General features: G+C 38.7%; 1 protein-coding gene across 2 annotated transcripts in view; it reads left to right on the top strand.

Moving 5' to 3' along the window:
- bai (Transmembrane emp24 domain-containing protein bai) overlaps nt 1–23,009 on the top strand; it is a 76,699-nt gene extending 53,690 nt beyond the window's left edge. For both annotated transcript variants that reach the window (XM_067152539.2, XM_067152541.2), the window contains exons 4-5: nt 52–178; nt 22,579–23,009. In XM_067152539.2, the coding sequence (XP_067008640.1) occupies nt 52–178; nt 22,579–22,700 (249 nt within the window). In that variant the 3' untranslated portion in view covers nt 22,701–23,009. The remainder of the gene's footprint in view (nt 1–51; nt 179–22,578) is intronic.
- Nucleotides 23,010–23,487: the final 478 nt, after the last annotated feature.

Raw genomic sequence — 23,487 nt, 5'->3', positions numbered from 1 at the left:
TTTATTGATATAGTATTCATCAATTTAAAAGATTATATCTTTGGCTTTCAGTTAGGTGAAGCAGCAAAGTTGAAACCTCTGGAGGTGGAACTTAAGAGGTTGGAGGATCTGTCTGATGCAATTGTGCAGGACTTCTCACAGATGCGTAAACGGGAAGAAGAGATGAGGGACACAAATGGTAAACATTATATCATATTTTGTGGGTTTTACAGAATAGAAAAAGGCGAAGAGGATGTCTTACTTTATGTAAGTAAAGTTACAAAAGAAACACGGGCACTAGAGTTTAACAACTTGAAAAGAAAAGGAAAGAAAAAATGTTAATATCTGTGTCTTCTGCAGTCTTGCCCTTGTCTGATTATGCCTTTGATGTTATCAAGTATGATGGTTGTGTTATAAACTTGAATGCTCTGCTCAAGCAATTCTTTTAAAAATAGGTTAACTTGTTATAGTAGGTATTTAGGAAGTTTTATTAAGGAAATTACGCAAAAAGAACTATTTTAGTGAAAATTTGTTACTTACTTTACCTTTTATTTTTTTTAGTAGTAAACCCACTTGTTCGCCTCTGTGGTGTAGTGGTTAGTGTGATTAGCTGCCACCCCCGAAGGCCCAGGTTCGATTCCCGGCTCTGCCACGAAATTTGAAAAGTGGTACGAGGGCTGGAACGGGGTCCACTCTGCCTTGGGAGGTCAACTGAGTAGAGGTGGGTTCGATTCCCACCTCAGCCATCCTGGAAATGGTTTTCCGTGGTTTACCACTTCTCCTCCAGGCAAATGCCGGGATGGTACGCAACTTGAGGCCATGGCCGCTTCCTTCCCTCTTTCTTGTCTATCCCTTCCAATCTTCCCATCCCCCGCAAGGTCCCTGTTCAGCATAACAGGTGAGGCCGTCTGGGCGAGATACTGGTCATCCTCCCCAGTTGTATCCCCCGGCCCAGAGTCTGAAGCTACAGGACACTGCCCTTGAGGTGGTAGAGGTGTGATCCCTCGCTGAGTCCGAGGGAAAAACCTACCCTGGAGGGTAAGCAGATTAAGAAGAAGAAGTAAACCCACTTTAGAGACAAAGTTGCATCCAGTCGTAAGAGTTCCTACGTTAGCTTTTTCAGAGATGGCAACAAGTTCTTCATTTATGGGGCACAACATCTTTGGGACTTTCGAACTGATGGTCCTTCAGCTTTTACATCTCTGTTGGAAATAGGAAGAAGTCACAAGGAGTCAGATCTGGAGTGTATAGTAGATGATTCACTGTTTGTACTCCTGTTTCTTTCAGAATTCCCATTATTTTCTCAGCTTTATATGCTGAAGCATTGTGCTGGTGAAGCAGAAATTCTCACAAGAAGTTCCTACGTTAGCTTTTTCAGAGATGGCAACAAGTTCTTCATTATGGGGCACAACATCTTTGGGACTTTCGAACTGATGGTTCTTCAGCTTTTACATCTCTGTTGGAAATAGGAAGAAGTCACAAGGAGTCAGATCTGGAGTGTATAGTAGATGATTCACCGTCTGTACTCCTGTTTCTTTCAGAATTCCCATTATTTTCTCAGCTTTATGTGCTGAAGCAATGTGCTGGTGAAGCAGAAATCCTCACAAGCTGGAATCTGATCTTATCCTGCAACACAACTTCCATACAAGCAGTTAAATATCCTGTGTGCTATTCATCTTTCAAAACTGCTGACCAAACCACTTATAAACTGTAAAGTGAAAAGGAACAGAGTCTGGAAGAGTTCCTTGTAATGTTTCTTGTTGATTGAGCCTGCTCTTATAAAAGGATACGAACATGTAGTAAGGTGGTTGCCAGCACAGGTGAGTTAGGGTTGATAAGTGGCAACGAGCGATAGGAAATTATCACCTCGCTTTCAAACATAGCTGAACACAAAGGAAGCATTTCTAATCTTATCAGAACTTGCAGTCAATGACAAACAGCAAACAAGAAAGTTAGAAACATTTATTTACCAGCTTCCCGCGTGCTAGTAGTCGCCTGGTGGAGTGCTTATTTATCTCACTTTGTGACACTTCGTTGATAGTTTCCTTTATTTCAGGGATATGAGCGCAATTGGCAGTGAGCAACTGATAACTCTTGTACATGAAAGACATGCTATATGGAATCATCATCACTGGTGGTCTGCTTATCAGCATGGTCTTCGCATGAATTCTCCACGCTGTTCTGTCTTCAACCATTCTCTTTGTCTTCCAATAGCTTCTATTCACCTTTACACTGTCCACTAACTGATACCTCTTCCTTCCTCTCTTAAGTTTCCCTTGTATCTTCCCTTCCAATGCTTCGGTTATTAAACAACTTTAAATTAAAATAACGAATAACGTAGTTCAACCTATTCAGTACAAATAAATAAGAAATGTAGTGTTACATTTCTGTTTAATTATAAGCGGAAGCGGTACCAGTTTCGACCCCAATCTGGGTCATCATCACCCAAATAAAATGCAAAAACAATGCATAGGTAAATAAGAAATTAAAGAATGAGTTTTTCACAAAAACAGTTGAAGAGGCAAAATAAGATAATGGGGATTGGCACTGTGCGATTTTAAATCGTAAAATCTAGAAGAAGTAGAAGGTCAGTCACTTATATGAAGTAAGGCGCGATCTTCTGAATAGTAGCACAACATACGCAAAGTTCGGCACTGTCTCAAAATGTTTACGAGAAGAGGTGAACAGTTAAGTGAGTCTTCTCATTTACCCATGCATTGTTTTTGCATTTTATTCGGCATTTTATTCGGCTGACCCAGATTGGGGTCGAAGCAATTAAATAGAAACGTAACACTACATTTCTTATTTATTTGTATTGAATAGGTTGAACTACGTTATTCATTATTTCAATTTAATTGTGATACAGTTTAATACGGAACATCAAGAAATTTTTATCTTTAAATTAAACAATTTTGTCGCAAGCAGTGGTCTAACCAATTTTTCTTCCATCTGTGAATGCATTCCAATATCGTTCTTCTTCCTTCACCCACTCTTTTTAATACTTCCTCATTCCGTACTTTTTCCTGCCAGCTGATTTTCTCCATCTTCCTCCAGATCCACATTTCAAATGCTTCTGGTCTTCTTTCTTCTTCTTTTCTCAACGTCCATGTCTCAGCCCCATAAAGTGCCACACTCCATACAAAGCACGTCACTAACCTCTTCTTAAGGTCCTTATTTAGAGGCCCACTCAACAGTGTCCTTTTTTTCATAAATGCTTCCTTGGCCATCACAATTCTAGTCTTCAGTTCGTCCAAGCAATAAAGATCACTTCTGATTATGCTTCCCAAATATTTGAATTTAGGCACTTGTCCAATCTCCTCCCCCGAAAGTATTATTTTAGCTGTTGAGTCCTTCTTTAACCTCATGATCATTGCCTTGGTCTTTTTCCTATTAATTTTCATGCCTAACTTCTTACAGGATCTATTCAATTTTTCCAACATAGCATTCATCATTTTCTCAGTTTCTGCTAGAACCACCATGTCATCTGCAAATCAAATGCATTCAATTCTTTTTCCCCAACTGCCACACCTTGTTTCTCTTGAAAGCAATTTGCAATTAATTCCTCCAGGTATATGTTAAACAAGGGGCTGCCTGGCTGAGGCGGTAAAGTTGTGCTCAGTTCGTCCGGAAGGACGTGAGTTTGAATCGCCGTCAGGAAGACGTAAAATTTAAGAAACGAGATTTCCACTTCCGGAGGTGCATATGGCCCTGAGGTTCACTCAGCCTACACCAAATATGAGTACCAGGTTAATTCCTGGCTGCTAGCTGCAGTCGCTTAAGTGCGGCCAGTATCCAGTATTTGGGAGATAGTAGGTTCGAACCCCACTGTCGGCAGCCCTGAAAATGGTTTTCCAATTACAGTGACAGTGACTCGCTACGAAATTGGAAACACCACAAACAGAAGGAACTTAATGAACGGTCGAAGCAGATACAACACAGACGGAGGTTCCTATTATACTAGCTTCCTTGCTCTTGTGCGGAATGTCTGTCTGTTTCCCCTAGATGTTGCATTGGCAACTGTGTCAGGTGACCTTGGACACGGCGCGGCGTGTCAACCATAGCGTACACGTAAAATAACTAAAATAGCTAGAGAAAACGTTTACGGTGTCTAAAGTTACTAAAGCCATGATATCATGTTAGATATGGTCTACTTTGAGCGGAATAGCGAATCTTCATAACTTAGGCTGAAAACATAGTGAAGCGGGGAGTAAAGGAGAGAGCATAGCAGCGAGCAAAGCATTTTATTATCAACGCGCCGAGGAAAGAGGTTGGTGGTCATAGTGAAGCGGAGGGCAAAGCAGCAAGCAGTGCGCGCCAAAAGTCTTCACAGTCAGGTAGTGAATGATGGACGAGTTGTTTATGCTGGAAAATTCTGCTTTAAAAATCTGGCATGTGCTGCAAAATGCAGATACCAGTACCAGTAGAAATTGTAATGTGCACCCAATAAACAAAGACAGGAAAACACTGGGTGAATTTCACCACCTCTATAATCAATTACACAGTGATCCAGATGCATTTCATGTATATTTTTGAATGACTACACTAAATACCATTTAAATGTTATTCTAAAATATATTAATAGCAAGTGGAACTTCATCCTCAAGTATAGAGCATCCCTTTTAATCTTCAGGCATTTTCTTCTTCTATTTAGATGTCTAGTGGCGTATCTTCAGTCGCATACAAGACTCTACATATCCTTTCCATTGTTTTAAAGTCTCATTTGGATTCCATCACATCCTTCAGTTGTTTCTCCTATCCTACAACTTATCCTTTTAAATGCCATCCTCTTTGCTTCTTAATACATCTGTTCATATTTCCCTTCTCTTTCCAAGCTCTCAATCTCCTCACATTCCTCATTTAACCACTTTTCTCTAGCTCTGTCAGTTTCTTTTCTTAACTCATTATTTAGCTTTCTGTACTGCTTTTTGCCTTCTTGTGTTTTAATTGCTTTCCACTTTCTTCTTTCTTCCATTTTCTCCAACATCTCCTTTGTTACCTACTCTTTTCTTTTTCTTCTTCCTTCTCTTATGCCAAGTGCTCGTTTTGCAGCGTCTTTCATTCCATCTCTAATTGCTATCCAGTCTTAGTTTCCTGTATCTACAGTGGTTTCCGTCATTTCGGTAAACCTCTCCATCTCATCATTTTTTTATTTTTCCTTAAGCTTTCCTAGATTTAGCCTCTCTCTAGCTGCAGCTTTAGTGGTTTTCTTTATTTTCACTTCCACCTCAGCTACCACTACTGTCGGATTTTTTATTATGGACACTCGAGTTTAGGCTTTAATTACAAACGAACCAATAGGCCTATGGAAATTCGAGTTATACCAATATTTTCCTTGTTTAATTCTACATTAGCGTATATAAGACGCATTGTTTTCGACGTTCATTAAATATTTTTTATTTGTGGTTGTAATAAATATTGCCCGGGTTTTTGGCTTCTTCTCTACGAAGCGCTCACTTAGGAATATATACAAGGAAAACGACCTGTCTGATTTTAATAAAATTTTTATATGTCATAACCACATGTATTTGTAGTGTAATACTCAAGTTACAATTTTTTTCAACCACCCCGAAAAACGTTCTTATCATTTTTCTAAAGCAATTCTTTCTCAGCTCAGGATAAACGTACACCAGCAAACCTGGGCTTGTTTTGAAGCACACAGTGATGGTTATCAGAAACTACAACAACTGTAACCGTACAGTGTGGTACCGAATTTATGAAGAGTAATATTGAAGGGAGGTTTTGTGTACGCCGGACCGTGCTATTAACAGCAGGCCGGGTGGTGAAATTGGGCGCAGTGTTGCCGCGTTCAGTAGTAACCACGCGCGCAACGAACACAGTACACTCGCCCCGGGCAGTTGTGAAACGGAATGCCCGTGACCTTGGTTTGCCCGGAAGCTATTTTCAGTTTTCCTATGTTCTGCATGTTGAACACGTCACTTCAAGATGCCTCCGAGACCGCCGTTATCAGAGGGTGAACTTGCAATGATTTTTTTTTCTTTTTGTTATTTGCTTTACGTCGCACCGACATAGATAGGTCTTATGGCGACGATGGGAGAGGAAACGCCGAGGTATGGGAAGGAAGCAGCCGTGGCCTTAATTAAGATACTGCCCCAGCATTTGCCTGGTGTGAAAATGGGAAACCACGGAAAACCATCTTCAGGGCTGCCCTCAGTGGGGTTCGAACCCACTATCTCCCGGATGCGAGCTCACAGCTGCGCGTTCGTAACCGCATGGCCAACTCGCCCGGTTTGCAATGATTTTGAGTGCTATTTTTTCTTTCAATGTGAGGGGGGAAAAGTAGGGGACAAGAGGTTCCCTGTGTACCAGAAGGTGGCAAATTGTCTTGGATTATCGCTGTTGTCAGTGAAGAGAGTAGGAGCCGCTTTAAAGGAGAATGATGGAAATACGTCATCCAGGTCATAATTTTACACATCGGAAGTGAAGAACGATTTCTTGACGGTGCCGAACTTTGTTTTAATGGCAAGAAAAGTGTGGTGATTACCAGAATGAGATGAACTCGACTCATTATGAAGAAGGTTCATGAAAGTCCTGAGTTTATTGCCTCAAAGTTCGGCTGTCGTTGTTATAGATCAAGCTCCATATCATACGAGGGTCAATCCTTCATCTAAAAAGCCAAACATGTCATGGCTGAAACGTGAAATTATACATTGGATAACGTCAAAGAATATTTCACTACCACTGGGAGTTGACGATTATAACAAATTAACTAAATCAGAGCTGATTGTCCTTGCCAGGCCTTAGTTTCAAACATTGGTAAAGAAGCTGGAACTACTGACTAAACGACTTCGACCAGATGTACAGATTATTTGGTTACCAGTGGCCCATTGCGAGCTTAATCCAATCGAGCTCATTTGGGCTTACGTAAAAGGGAAAATAGCAAAAACAAACATGGCTAACAAATTAGAAAATGGTAGAAGTATGGAAGCAATTTACGCTTTATTCCGAGAAGCCTTACGTACCGTGACCCTTGAACTCTGGAAACAACATATTAAACACGCGGAGAAAATTGAAGACCACTACTGGGAAAAAAATGGACTGTCTGCAAATATCCCTTATATTGAGTCAGTCATAATCAACATGAATGACAGCAGCACCAATTCTTCGGAACACTGTGATTTTTCAGACGAAGAAAATTAATAGAATTAAATACCGTAAATATATGTAAATAATAATACAAATAACTCTTGCAAAATTGTACAGTGTGATATTTCTAAGTTAGGAAGTTAACCATTTTTAAAGCTGTCGTTGAAGGTCCAAAGCCCTCATGAGAAAAGGTGATGGGAAGTGGAATTTATAAGGGGAAAAAAAATTAAAGGTTGAAAGTAAACGAAAAGCTGTGTTCATTGTAGGCGTGAGTACTACTGAACGCGGCAACACTGCGCCCGATTTCACCACCCGGCCTGGTGTTAATCGCACGGTCCGGCGTACACAAAACCTCCCTTCAATATTACTCTTCATAAATTCGGTACCACACTGTACGGTTACAGTTGTTGTAGTTTCTGATAACCATGACTGAATGCTTCAAAACAAGCCCAGGTTTGCTGGTGTACGTTTATCCTGAGCTGAGAAAGAATTGCTTTAGAAAAATGATAAGAACTTCTTTCAGGGTGGTTGAAAAAAATTGTAACTTGAGTATTACACTACAAATACATGTGGTTATGACATATAAAAATTTTATTAAAATCAGACAAGTCGTTTTCCTTGTATATATTCCTAAGTGAGCGCTTCGTAGAGAAGAAGCTAAAAACCCGGGCAATATTTATTACAACCACAAATAAAAAATATTTAATGAACGTCGAAAACAATGCGTCTTATATACGCTAATGTAGAATTAAACAAGGAAAATATTGGTATAACTCGAATTTCCATAGGCCTATTGATTCGTTTGTAATTAAAGCCTAAACTCGAGTGTCCATAATAAAAAATCCGACAGTAGGTTGAGATCTGAGTTTATGTCTGCTCCCGGATAGGACTTTGCATTTTTCATTCCATTTCTGAACCTCTTTTGTATAATGATACAGTCAATCTGATATCTTTGATCATTCATTGGAGATGTCAAAGTATATCTGCATCTTTTGTGGTGTTCAAATAATGTATTTCCTATCACTAACTGGTTCTCTTTACAGAAGTCAGGGTCTGTCCTCTATTGTTCCTTTCTCCAAGTCCATATTTTTGAACAATTCCCTCTTCCTCACCTCCAACTACAGCATTCCAATTGCCCATAATAATAACACAAGCACCCTTTTGCTCCTTCTCAATTGTGTCTTCTATCATCTCATAATATTTTTCCACCTCATCTAAGGGATGTTGACTGGTTGGCATGTACACCTGTATTAGCACCAATCCTTGTCCCTTTAATCTCATCATCATTATCCTGCCATCAGTTGCATCTACTTTAATAACTTTCCCTCTGAGGTAGTTTTTCAGTAGAAATTCTACTCCATTGGTTCCATTCTTCTCTTCTCCTGAGTAGTAAAAATGGTAATCACTACTTGTAACTTCACCACTTCCCCATACCAACGCACCTCAGAATACCAAGGATATCCAGGCGGTTCTTAATCATTTCTTGCTTGGCATTTTTGAGTTTCCCACTTTACAATAGTGTTCGAACATTCCACGTTCCTATTCTGAGTGTTCCCTACCTTACTTTTCCTCTTCAGAACAAGATATTGCTTTACTTCCTGATCAAGAGTTTCTCTCATTGTAGTTCTCTCTCAGAGATCTGACTGAGAGGACGTTTTACCTTCAGAATCTTTTACAGCGAGAATCATTTCATGCACTACTAGGGAAAAATAAATAAATGTGGTATTCTCGTTTCTTTCCAAATTTAAATTTAAAATATATTTTTAAAATAACATAATTCGTATGGCTTTTCGGTGCAAATATGGCATATCGGCTAGACTGTACGGACCACGCAATCAAGAAAGGGATTATACAACTTCTCTGCTAGTTGGCTGTTCCGCGTCGATCTGTTCATTGCTGGGCTCGAAGTTCCATAAAATTAATGGTGTACGGTATGACAAAAAACTACCATTTCATGAAATAAGCAAAAACTTGTTGGTAAAAATGTGATAAAACCACTAATTCAAGATGAGGAAAATGGAGACAACACTCGTACCACCTCCTCAGAAGATGGGGATCACTCAAGAACAAAATCATTAGAAAAATACTGAACTCTAACCATATATAATGCTAAAAATAACAGCATCACCACTTTCCATATATTCCAAAGCCTGCTATAAACTTAATGGGATAAGAGAGTGAAAAAAAAAAGGCCAATAGGAACTATGTCAAAATATTTTGGAAGGATATCAGCCTTGAAAAGCTGGCCGCACGGTGTAAAGGTAGCATGCCTGCCTCTTACCCTGGGTTTGATTCCCGGCCACATTGGGGATTTTTATTTCGGTCCGAGGACTGATTTGAGGTCCACTCAGCCTACGTGATTACAATTGAGGAGCTATCTGACGGTGAGATGGTGGCCCCAGTCTAGAAAGCCAAGAATAATGGCCAAGAGGATTTGTCGTGCTGACCACATAACACCTCATAATCTGCAGGCCTTCGGGCCGAGCAGCGGTCACTTCAGGGCTGTTGCACTGTGAGGTGTGGGGGATCAGCCTTGAAATGAAAATTGAATGTAAGTGCCTTGTAGCATTTAGTTAATTACTTTTGTCTGCTTACTTTCAGAATAGCTTGCTGTATTAACAATAACATAGGTACAGTTTAGTAGAAGTTAACAAACCTTCTGTCGAGCAGAATGTTTCAGAGAGATCTGCTGTGGTACTTAATTATTGACTACTGGTCATTGACCTTTATTTCATTATAATGCAGAAGTATGTGAAGGACATTTCCCACACTCGTTTGCTCATGGTTTCAGTAGCCTTCAGTTTTGAATGGTATGTTATTGTGAATAAAAAATAGGAGAAATTACTGGGGAATGGTAAATCTATGCTGTGACCTTAACAATTCTAGACATGCAGGAAGAGCCATACCTGCCAACCTTTCCGATTTACCCGGAAACTTTCCGTTTGTTAACTAGTCTTCCAATTTTCCGATTTATTTTTACTTCTTCCTATTTTGGACTAATATAACCTCCAGTACGGTCAGTACTCTTCCCCTAGGATAAATTGTGTGCTTGTGTAACTTACGCAACCTCGTTTTCAAGTGTATTTATTTGGCAAGTGTATCGTATTTCCCACTCACTACAGCATCGTGTGTGTTTTACAGCTGAGAATTCGGGACGGCAATCGTTCTACAAGCGAAAGAGGCTAGTGCGCACTAGCGACTCCGTTAATCAGGACGAAAGATTGAGTTCCTTGTTCGCGCGCTGTTAACATGGGGTTTTGTGGGTTTTTTTGTTTGGCGTTGTTTCATTGGAGTTGTTAGCCACGTGATTTTTCTTGCGGTTTTGTGCTTTTCTCCCTGTCAAAGTCGTATGTTAATAATGTATAGACATATTGATCTATTTTGTATGTGGTAGTTTTGTGTGTTTCAGTATATTTCTGTTCAGTCTTAGTTCATAATTTGAATGAGTTGAATGTGCTGTGTCGGTGACAGTTTCTGGTATTTTCTTTTTACATTATGGCTACAAAACATAACAAACGTTATCTCCAAGTGTTGAGAGATACCTATAAAATTGAATTTCCTTTCGTGTTACAGTCTAATAAAGGAAACTGTTATGAATTTTGTTCCATGTTTGTTACATTTTCTTGTAACCATTTTTATGTTTTCTTAATTCAAGATTTTAAATTTAATGGTCAATTTGCCTTGTAACTGTAGGCATTTTTCATCAAGATCATGGCGCAATATACATGATCAAATCCAAGAATTAAAAAATCTTCCTATTTTTTATTTCTAAAAGTTGGCAGGTATGAAGAGCATTTTGTCATAAGTGGTGTTGAGAAATATATACAATTGCCTATTTGAAATGCAACTCATATCTTAATGAAATTTTGTAATTAAGTTTTGCATATTACATTAAGATGATTGAAACATGTTTCTTTCTGCATATATGTGCGTATTTAGATGTCTCTGGGCCTCAGCGGAACATAAAATGCACCCGACCTCAGTCGCACAGAATGTTGGTGACACCACGCTGACTTTTAACTGGCTGTATCAAGTTCGCTGACTACCTAGAGTTGCACACTCTTACATTTCCCTTTCTGATGAGATTAAAACTCCATTTTCAGTTGTGATGGTATTTTTCAAATTCGTGCTGCCCATGATTAATTTCATGCGTTTCTATTCTCCATCTGCATGAACCTTTCTCTAGCAGGAACAGTGCTCTCTCAAAGAAGACATTTCCTACTCCCTTTAGGTCTTTCAGAATGGTTGGATAACTGCTATGAATAGAAGAGGTAAGAGGGCACTTCCTTGTTGTACTCCCTTGGTTGTATCAGACCATTCAGAGCATCTATCTCCAGTATGGACCCAACTTCTGCAATTGGTATACAACATTTAAACATTTGGGTTTTCTGAGACTCTTCCAGATTGCTGATCTAGAGACATGCCTTTTGAAGGTCCATAAATACAATAAATAGCTATTTTCCTCTTACCAATATTTTTCTGCCAGCATCCTCAGTGTCCTCTCTTGAAAAAGACATTTTTCACCATGAGAAGTTCCAAGGCAACTGGCGCTAGTCTTCAGCATTTTACGTGTCTACCATTAACACTTGCAAGCAAGAAACAAGCACTGACCAGCGCAAGTAACAAGCATGCTGATTTGCTAGTGTTCTACATGTGCTCACCCATAGTAAAGAAACATAGTATTAAAAATGCTCTTTATTTGCCTCCTTGTTAGAGCAGCTGACAGTAGTTGCCAGAACAAGAATTGATCTCTTTCTACTCTCACTATTATCAATCAAAATATGCTTGTTACAGTATGGCAACATTGGATATGTAGGAAAATATTTCTTATCACATTTTGCAAAGTCACAGGGTCATTCTCTATCATCAGCTAACTTCTCTGAGCCACCCAGCTGTTTTTAGCTATTAATTTTAAGAGAAGGAAAAGGAGACACCCTGGTGGAATAACAAAGTAAAGGAGGCAGTGAAAGAAAAACAAAAGGCTTGGAGGAGCTGAATAAGAGGCAGAAATACAGAGAGTAAGCAAAAGTATCACGAAGCAAGGAAAGCATGGCAGAAGATTGTACAGGAAGAGAAACAGTAATGCTGGGTAAACTTCATAGAAACCCTAAGAGAGGATGCCAAAGGTAGTAAGAAAGTGGTGTATGGATTGGTTGGAAGTAATGTAAAAAAAAAAGAGAGAGAGAGAAGATACAATAAAGACAGATACAGAACAAATTTTGACACACACAAAGGGTATCCTGCAATGTTAGGAAGGGTATTTTGCTAAATTACTTAATGTCAAATTCAAAGAACTGGTGGTAGAGGAGGAATATAGTATGTAGGAGTGGTGGAAGAAACCCAATATGAAGATAAAAGAATGTTGGAAATAGGAGCTATAGAAAAGATGAAGAGTGGCAAAGTATCACATGTGGATGAAGTGATTACAGGGATGACAATGGCAGCAGGGCTGGTATGGCAACATTTGATATGTAGACTATTTCAATGATATGGAAGAAAAATGAAGTATCAACTACAGTAGATATCCCACTGGGACAAACTCATGACCGACTACTGTTCCCTCAAGCCATCCGACAGGGAGTTAAGGGAAGTAAGAAGACTACAGGAACTAAGTGGACAGAGGAGAGAAAGCCGGCTCATAGTCAGCAAATGAAGGAGTATTGGAAGAAGGAGAAGAAAACAACATTACTGAAGAGTAGATACGAGCCACAGTAGGCCTAAACGACAAAGAAGAAGAAGAAGTGCCAGATAATCGGAGAGAGGGTCTGATAAATAATTCCAGAAGAGCGATAGGAAGAAATATAACAATTGTAGGCTTATCAACCTCATTTGATATATAGCAAAGATTTTTGGGGGTATATTAGAGGGAAAAGTGAGAATGAAAGTAAAAATGGAGGAAGAGCAACATGGATTTATAAAAGAAGATAAACTTTTGACCTAATTTTTGCATTAAGGAACATAATGGAGAAAAGATGGGAGTTCAGGAGAGATTTTGCAATATTTATAGATATAAAGAAGGCATATGACAATGAGTGATATGAATAAACCGGAGACGTAACTCTTGTCTCATAAATATTAAGACATGTCTCAAATGTATATGAATAAAAAAGCGATGTCTCAGCAGTGACTTTTGCTCCTTGAGACACAGCTCGTTAGCAGATTCTCTCAGAGACACATCTCCAAATGTATATGAATAAACTGGAGCTTAGTCTCTCTGAATGGAGACTGATCTCAGCATTTCTTGAGACTGCCCAGAAGGCGACTCAAGGCGATAGAATCAGGCTGAAAACGTGATGGCGGAGTTTATGATGGTTTTGCAACGGAGAAGAAAATGTATAAAGCACGAAGAGATTCTCTCAAACATGATTATAAAGATCTCTACTGTTTCCGGAAAGAAAATGAGGAATGGTTAGCACATTTTCTGGAGCCAATACACGAGACATTCATATAACAATAATGATAAAGATGATGATGATAGCCATTAGCGATAGGATTTACATGCATCATAAAGTCTAAAAGTCCGCCTCTGTGGTGTAGTGGTTAGCGTGATTAACTGCCACCCCCGGAGGTCCGGGTTCGATTCCCGGCTCTGCCACGAAATTTGAAAAGTGGTACGAGGGCTTGAACGGGGCCTACTCAGCCTCGGGAGGTCAATTGAGTAGAGGTGGGTTCGATTCCCATCTCAGCCATCCTGGAAGTGTTTTTCCGTGGTTTCCCACTTCTCCTCCAGGCAAATGCCGGGATGGTACCTAACTTCAGGCTACGGCCGCTTCCTTCCCTCTTCCTTGCCTGTCCCATCCAATCTTCCCATCCCTCCACAAGGCCCCTATTCAGCATAGCAGGTGAGGCTGCCTGGGTGAGGTACTGGTAATTCTCTCCAGTTGTATCTCCCGATCCAAAGTCTGAAACTCCAGGACACTGCCCTTGAGGCGGTAGAGGTAGGATCCCTCGCTGAGTCCGAGGGAAAAACCGACCTTGGAAGGTAAACGGATTAAGAAGAAGAAGATAAGTCTAAAATGTTCAAAATCAAACCAGAAATATGCAAAATCGTACAACATACAAATCTGAAAATTTTCTAAGTAATTATTAAATTAATTTAATTATTCTTAATCTATTCCACATTTGTGATTTTTTTCTGTACGTTAAAATTTTTCTATTCACAAAATAAATAAAACTAATTCACAATCACGGAACAGGCTGAAACAAAACATAGGGTAGCTATGTTTAAGATATGACTTAAAATTATTCAAGACTTTCATTATTCACTTTGTCCTACTCTTTAGCTGAATGGTCAGCGTAGTACTCTTCGGTTCAGGGGGCCCCCGGGTTTGATTCGCGATCGGGTCAGAGATTTTAACCTTAAATCCTCAACATTCCTGCAAATCACACACAACACTATCCTCCACTACAATAACATGGCAGATGACACCCATCCTCGTCGGAGGGTCTGCCTTACAAGGGCTGTACCAGGCTAGAAATAGCCACACGAAATTATTACCTATTGTTATTATTATTATTATTATTATTATTATTCACATTTTGATATCTGGAAGGATATTTCTTCAAGTCTGAAAATTATCGCTCTCTATCACATGTAGGCCAAATGGTATGGAACGAATGTGCGAGTATCTTTGGTTCTCGTGTAAGCTATCCCATTTATGTTTACTTCAAGTGCCGTAAAATTCCCTGCCCATGCCTTTTTCGATTGCACTGTTTCTAAGTTTATTTAAAAGTTTCAACCGGCGGCTCGTGCCCTTGAGAAAAATATGCTATAACTTGTTTCACAACATTTAACAGATTCGCATAATGATATTATTCGGCCAATGATTTGCTGCCTCTTTGAGTGCTGCTCTTTCTCAACTATCGCACCAAAATCTCACTTGCGCCGAATACTACAAGGGAGCATTTGGTTTGGATCAGACAGATTTCGATGAAACTTCGGCGAACTGTCAATCCACCCGTCTTAAATTTATTGCTGATATTCACTTTGTCATAAAATCAACAACATTGTTATAATTAATTGCTGAAGAACAGCTGGGTGGTTTGCAGCTGTATTGACCTCGCGTATGCACTGTAGAAATGCACTGATAGTTCTATTTTAAAGAAATGCACTGATAGTTCTATTTAAAAGTTACATTAAACAGTGCGCTTGAGAGTGAACATTAGATTTTGACAACATGAACAGAATGTTTTGCTCGTCAAACCCATTTTACTAACATGCACATTATATGAATATTTCAAAATATTAGGCTTTTAATACTTCTCAGTTGTTTACAATTGAAGCTAAAATATGTAATATGAAATCCTTGTCATTTGTATATAAACTTGCTCGCTATGAATAGCCTTAAACTTTCGGATTCTTGCTTGAGAGTCATTCATTTTGTCACACTGCAAGTAACCTATATAACAACGTCAACCATGCAGCGATGTTCTGATGTCTTAATTGATCATCCTACCATATTTCATTGAAATCGCTGCCATCTACACACCACATTCCATTTAAAACTGGAGCAAGAATTTACTGTCAATAAATACCGGTAGGAAAATATTATTTCACGGCAGAACGGTTATCACCATTGAGTTCCAGATATCTTAGCTCATCATGTTACTAAGTTTCATTGCAATTTGTCCGGTCCAAATCAATCAACTCCCTTGTTAGTTATATTCGTTTATGAATATGGATAGCATTTTGTATTATTTCTATGTTTTTAAAGTTTGAAATTTAGACAGTTTATGCAACAGTATATAGGTACTGGTTGTATATTACATACCAGGTGAGTTGGCCGTGCGGGTAGGGGCGCGCGGCTGTGAGTTTACATCTGGCAGGTAGTGGATTCAAGCCCCACTCTGGGCAACCCTGAATATCGTTTTCCGTGGTTTTCCATTTTCACACCAGGCAAATGCTGGGACTGTACCTTAACACGTTGAGTGCCAGACCGATTTTCATAGGATTGCCGTCTAGTGCCGTGAGCTAATAACATCGAGTTACTCTCTGGTGCCAAAACGTTCACAGGCTTAACCAAGCAAATGATCGCTGAAATGAGGATGTATTTATGATATATTAGGTTAAATTATTATGTATATTAGGTAAAATATTGCGACCCCATATGGGGTCGTATTGGTCATTACGAACTGTACACGTACACGCACCCCCATATGGGGTCGTACTTATACAGTAGTTACTGACACGAACCTCGGTAATATTTACCTTTTCCTTTGCACGGATGCGTTAAATGCTATTGATTATGAGAGATGTGTTAGCTTGTTCATACTGGAGCCGTAAAAATGTACGATCCCCGATTTTAGGTGAGGAAATGTTTGTAAATGACGATCTTCCGATTTTAGGTTAGGAAATTTTCGTATAGAATACAGTTATATAAAGTAATGAAAATCATGTGGATTTGGTAAATTAGGATGTAACAGAATAATATTATGAGAAGAACTAGTAGTTAAGTAATACAGAACAAGCATATAATTTAGTTTGTATAAATTTTAATTTGAGTGAGAGAACCTAGCAGCGATGATTGTGCAACATGTGAAACCAGTGACTATATCATTGGAGACGGTCATAATTTTTGCAACAGCTGGCTTGGAAAACCGGATTACAGTGGGGATACGTATGCTGAAGACAGTAACATCAATGTGGATGAACGTGCGAGATCGCTATTTGCTCTGTACTGGGTTCAAAATCACTGTAACTATATACTTCGTCTACATCATCATTGTCCGACTTGTTCGATATATCGTCCAGACTATCTGCACTAAATCTTTTACTGTTCGATTTACTTGTAACGACTTAAAAAAGAAAAGGAAACTCACAGCTCTGCACACTTACATAAACAATCCGTGCGCGAGATAGACAATGACTTTGTCACCCTACAAAGCACTTTGACGTACCCATATGGGGTCACGCCAAAACAGGAATTGAGGAATGGAAGGTGGACTATGCACGTACTTAAATAGACGACCAGCAGATGGCAGGAAAAGACTTTCTAGAGCTTCGAAACACATACTTACTGCGCACCCAAATGGGTTCGCACAGTTCTCGAGTTAGAACGAACGTACGACCCCATATGGGGACGTGAAGTTCAAAAACTTGACTACTGTCACGTACCCAAATGGGGTCGCATGGCACTCAACGTGTTAAGTAAGGCCACGGTTGCTTCCATCCCACTCCTAAACTTATCCCATCGTCGCCGTAAGACCTATCTGTGTCGGTGCGACGTAAAACAGTTGTAGAAAAAAGTACATTATATGCAGAAACACCTCTAGCTATGCACAGGTATGATCAATAAACTCTTCATATTCATGAAGAATGAAGTATGAAACGTGTTTAAAAAGTGTTTGAGTGACATTCAATGACCGCAGAAAATTATGCATTTGAATGTGGATCCTAAATGTGATGATAGATACAGTGTAACTTCTTACACAATATCTTGAAGGAATCTTACAAAAAGAGAAACCTTAAATCAGTCGTTCCCAAGCTGGGGTGCAAGTATACCAAGTGTACGAGCCACTACATTTACGTAAGGCTAGAAAGAATTGAAATAATAACTGTAGTGATTATTGAATATTGATTAATACGAAAGGTATAGTTTGCAGAATAGACTCCCAAGTGAAACACAACTGAAGAAGAAAAACGCTGTCAAGAACTGTTCTAAATGAAAAAAATATTGGTGGGTGTTCCATTTCGGTTGTACTTGTTTGTTCTGCTCTTTTCTCCCTTTCTTGTAAAAGATTTTCAATTTGCAGTTGCAAAACCTGTTTTTGCACTGAAATGAGTTCTTCTGTTTTTCGAGAACACCCTGTCGCTAATCAACCTTTTTCGCTTGTAAATCTAACACTTTCATCTGTTCCAACAAAACCACTCTTTGTTGCTCTCCAATAAATTGTTAATTCACTCGTCAGCTGACAGATACCACAGCCAGTGTGCGAGACTCGTCTCAAGTGGAAGGAGACAAGTCTCGTTAGCGAGAAACAAACTTTATTCATATACATGACGAGTTCTGTCTCGCAAATGACTTCCGTCTCAATCCTCCTTCGAGACTTGTCTCCGAGTTACATCTCATTTTTATTCATATCACCCAATGTACTATAGCAGCCGGTCTGGAATGCATTGATGAAAAGAAAAAGGCAGAGCAGAAGTACAGATTACACTACCCTGCAAAATAAAACTTTTTTTGTGCGGTAAAAACAAAACTAGGTGGGTTTTATGAATTTCTTAACACAGATTTCGAGAAAAAAAATTAGTTTTGGCGAATCACGTCTGGTTTGGTGGCAATTTTACAAAATATTATTTTGTTCTTACGTAAAATTGTTGATACTTGGTATTGATTAAACTTGATGGATTAATGTAAATTTCAGCTTGCAAAACGTAATCATATTTTGCATGCATTGAATACACATAAATGCTGCCTTGTAAGCAAGTAGATATTTTTAATGTATATTGAAATTCGTGAAACTGAAGCATAAAGCGCTTATTTTGTTTCAACTGTACAGTTGCTTTTAAATTAATATAATCGTACCTTGAATAAAAATTACATGGTTAAACATACATAGTTTTGTTACTTACATTATGTGCAGGTTAGATTCACACCTCCGTCTTTTCCCGTTTTCCGTGGAATTTCCGGGTTTTTGAAGTTCTTGAATGATCTCTAGAAGGGTCGTCTCGTGCAATCGACCAACAGTAATCGGCCATCATATTCACATCCCAACGTCCCTGATAGCGTCGTTCTGCATCTTTGAGATCCTGGTGAAACCTTTCACCTTGTTCTTCACTGACAGCTCCTAAATTTAGAGGGAAATAATCCAGATGCGAAGCTAAGAAATGAAGCTTAAGGCTCATATTACAACTGAGTTCCTTAAACTTTACCAACATTTTCCTTACAATTTCTTTGTATTGAGGGTCCTTAATGTTGCCAAGGAATTTAGTCACTACATCTTTGAATGCGGTCCATGCCTCTTTCTCAATTTTGGTCATCGTGTCTGTGAAAATTTTATCCTTCATCTGTTTACGAATCTGTGGTCCATCAAATACGCCTTCTTTGATTTTTGCATCTAATAATGAGGGAAATTTAGTGGATAAATATTGGAAGCATAGGCTACTTTTATCTAATGCCTCTACATACAGTTTCATCAATCCAAATTTGATGTGCAAGGGTGGAAGTAGAATTTTTTCACGGTCAATAAACTTACATTCAAGACATTTTTGGATTCTGGTTGTAGTTGTTTCCTTTCAGTCCAATTCGCTGTATCCCAATGTTTATCCCGTGCCCTGCTATCCCATTCGCATAGGAAACAGGGAAATTTTGTATAGCCTTTTTGTTGTCCAGCAACAATCCAATGATCTTCAAATCACTGCAAATTTGCCACCCATGCTCATGATATTTAATTTTTTCAAGTCTCGTATGTTTCAGACATTTTTGTGGAGTGTGCAAGTGGACGGATGCCAGAACATTTGTATTATGAAGCAAAACAGCCTTTAAACTTATTTTGGAAGAGTCAATAAAAACACGCCAGTTACTAGGATCATACTCTTTCTCTCCCAATCGACGTAGAACATTTGAAACATCCGTACAAAATACAAGTTCATCTTCTTGAATATAATACTTACGGACTGTTATCTTTGAAAGGAAACTGCTTTATCAGGCCATCATAAACATTGCATAAGGGCTGGGGCTTTTAACATGTCTGTTTATACAAGTGGTCTAAGATGAAAGACAAACTCTCAACTGTCTTATCTTCAATCCTACATACTTCGCGGTCTATTGCGTATCTGGGGGAGTTTGTTATGAATTTACCAGGAAATCCCCAACTACAAAATGAAAATTTAGACAGCATTAAACCTATAATAAAATGCAAACAATAACAAATCAAATCACATAGTTGTATTCTAAAAAAAGTTGCGCAAGAACATCTCTCAACATTACACCTTATGAATTCATGCAGATACTAAAACACCAAATTGTGTCAAAACTAGACGTGATGGGAAAAAAATAGCATTTTCGGAATCAGGGCAGCGATTTCCATAAGAATTACATATTTTCTATGTTACCGCAAAATCATGTTGGCTAGTGTTATTGAAGCCATATATGAAAAGTGTGAGCAGTATGACGACCAAAATAGGACAAACAAAATGGTTCAATGTAGAAACAGGACTTTGACAAGGAGGTATGTTATCCCTTCTATTCTTTGTCACAGTCATGTATGAAATTTACGAGAATGTAAAGTAAACAATGAGAAGCAAAGAGACAAAGGGCTTACTTACACTTTGATATGGGGAGAAGATTACGAGAAAGTACACAAACAAGTTACTGTATGGAATCAGGAGACAGAGGAATAAATGTAGGGAAGAGTAAGACAATAGTGATGATGAGAGGTAATAAGAGATGGAAGAGGGAAGATTGAAGTAAATGGAAAATTTTGCTTTATGTTGCACTGACACAGATAGGTCTCATGACAACAATGGGATAAGAAAGGTCTAGGAGTGGGAAGGAAGTGACTGTGGCCTTGATTAAGGTACAGCCCCAGCATTTGCCTGGTGTGAAAATGGGGAACAATAAAAAAATCATCCTCAGGGCTGCTGACAGTGGGGTTTGAACCCACTATCTCCCGAATGCAAGCTCACATCTATACGACCCTAACTGCACAGCCAACTTGCTCGGTCAGGATGGAAAAATCAACAAAGAAGTTGGAAAGGGAATCTAGCAAGCAAACAGGTTTTACCTGTATGTGAGAGTTAGTGTAAAACCTGAAAATCCAGAGAAATTCAAGAAAATTCTGTACTACATCTATTACACACCATTTATGACATGCGGAGCAGACATACGGACAACAACAAAATGACATGAAATCAGAATTCAAGAAGCAGAGATGAAGTTCGTTAGAGGAATAATTGGGAAGACGAAGAGATAAGCTCAGAAATGTAGAAATCGGAGAGAGAACCAGATTCCCAAAACTGCAAGACAAGATAGAGACCAGTGAACTGAAATGGTATGGACACATGATGAGAATGGAAGATGATAGATTTACAGAGAATATAGAAAGAAGACAACGGGGAAGGCCCGGAAACAATTGAATTGGTATGGTGAAGAAGAGTATAGTGAAGAGGTGAGTAAAAGTAGAAGAACTATTGTAGAACGGGAGTAGTGTAGAGGTGAACTGTGGAAGAACAACCCATTCCAGGAGACTGGAAACGGGAAATGAAGAACAATTTTAATACTACTCTGTATTTTACAGCAAAATGATTATTACCAATGAATTTAGGATATGTTATATTGATCATTCACCTGAGTTTCACTGAAATCTGTCTGGTTGAACCCCAGCAGTTCTGTTGTAAGACAATCAGTTTGTCTGGGCAAATGCAGACCTACTGGCTACATAGCTTCACTGTATCCATTGTCAGAAAGAAGGAAAGTCTCTCATCAAGTGTGTTAATTACCATTCAAATTGTTTTCTGAACCATACGATAGTTATCAAACAGATTTTCAGGATTAATGCATAGGTTTTCGTGGCTTATGGTCACATTAAATAAATATTATTATTTGTGGATTAAAGCCACTGTATATTAACGAGCTGTTAACAAAAAGAAAAAGGCCAAGCTGTCAGTAACTTTCCTCCCGACTACCACAGCACAGTGTGATGATCCCAGAGTCGAATTAGGAGGGGGTTGTGAATAATGTAGTTGTGACTTTCACGTCCGAGAATTTCTATGCTTACTGTCTGCAGCAGACCTTCATATGCTTTGCCCTGATGAAAGCCAGTGAAACTTGGTCGGAAGCTTGGCTTTCTTTTGTTAAAGATTCATTAATATAAAGTAGCTTTAATCCAAAAATGATAATATTTACTTATTTAATTGATTTTTAGGATCATTAAAATGACCAAAATTCAGGGTGAATTTTTTTAAAAATTCCAACACAACCCATACTGTACATCTTGCTGTCCTCTACCTTGAGAAAACCTTCAAATTCAGGCCAGTGAGATGAAATTTTGAAGATAGGAAAGATGGAAAGGGACAGACTATGAAATGAGGGTGTTAGGAAGGAAGTTGTAGAAAAGCTTTCCATCAGAATGGAGAGAAATAAACTGAGATAGTTTGGAAATGTTAAGAGGATAGAAGGGGGAGGGTTATCAGAACAATTGATTGATATCAAGACTGAAGGAAGGTGAACAAAAGGTTGACCCAGGTAAAGGTGGTTGGATTTGATCAAGAACAGCATAATAAGAAGGAACCTGGAATTTGACGAACAGCCATTGAGGTGGGATAGAAACAAATTGAAAGGTTCCGTTAATATTCCTGCCCAGCTGGAAAAGGGTAATATCATCTGTTCGAAGTTCCTTGACAGTGTTTTTCTTTTCTGATGCAAACCCTTAAAATCTCACTCAGTTATATTACATGCCTGTGTTTGTTGTCAACTACCACAGTGATGTCCCTGATCTGTGTGCATGCTTTCTGCTTCCTATCCCAATTTTGAAATAAATCTTTCTTTGTTTTAGAATCTACTAACAGCCGTGTTCTCTACTTCAGCATCTTTAGTATGTGTTGTCTACTTGGCCTTGCAACGTGGCAAGTGATGTACCTCCGCAGTTTCTTCAAGGCTAAAAAACTCATCGAATAATTGTGCCAATTCTGGAACAAATAAAGTTTTAAAAACTCATTGTGTGCTTGTTGACTTCCCAAATTTTGTATAGCTTCTGCATATGTTTGCAAGAGGACTGTATGTGGATTAAAAAGAACTGTGCTTGGTGGATTTAGATATTTGTTTTTCATGTTTTTTCATGCCATAGTTTATCTAAAATTAATATCACTAATTATCTTTATATAAGCATACATGTAGAGTAAGTTTCCTTTTTATATTAAAACAGGGAAAGCTGTAGAATTGTGGGTTGTGATGAGTAATAAAAGAATACTTGTTTTGCAGTTTTCAGTTAGCTTTTGTTCTGAGCTGCATACCACTGCCTTGTAAGATGATAAAGTAATCTAGGATGAAAAATTTTCTTCCTTTTCTTTAGTTCTTTATCAAATTTTTTAAAAGTTGATTCAGCAACTGAAGTAGCCCAAGGAGATATCAAAGTACAACTACTTCTGAATATGAACGTATAAGCTAGGACGAAACCCTGTCAAGGCAAGCCTGGGAATGGCATAATGAATGTTTTATTTTTACTTTAAACCTTTCTTGCCACACTACTTGCAGCATCTGAAATGGTTTGTGTATTTCATAGTGTGCCAGAGTTTATTACACCGATATGGTGCATGCATTGAATGTGGTAGATGGCACCTTTTATAAATTACATTCATTGTCTTCACTTCACTGCATGCATGAACAACTATAACTTCACAGTTCTAAATTGTTTAGGAATTTGGAGAATTTTGGAGTGAAAAATCATTTTAAATTGTTCATTATG

Source organism: Anabrus simplex, chromosome 8 (assembly GCF_040414725.1).
Source record: "Anabrus simplex isolate iqAnaSimp1 chromosome 8, ASM4041472v1, whole genome shotgun sequence".
NCBI classification, from domain to species: Eukaryota; Metazoa; Arthropoda; class Insecta; order Orthoptera; family Tettigoniidae; genus Anabrus; species Anabrus simplex.
The sequence above is the reverse complement of the archived record's forward strand: the minus strand, read 5'-3'. Positions and strand labels throughout refer to the sequence as shown.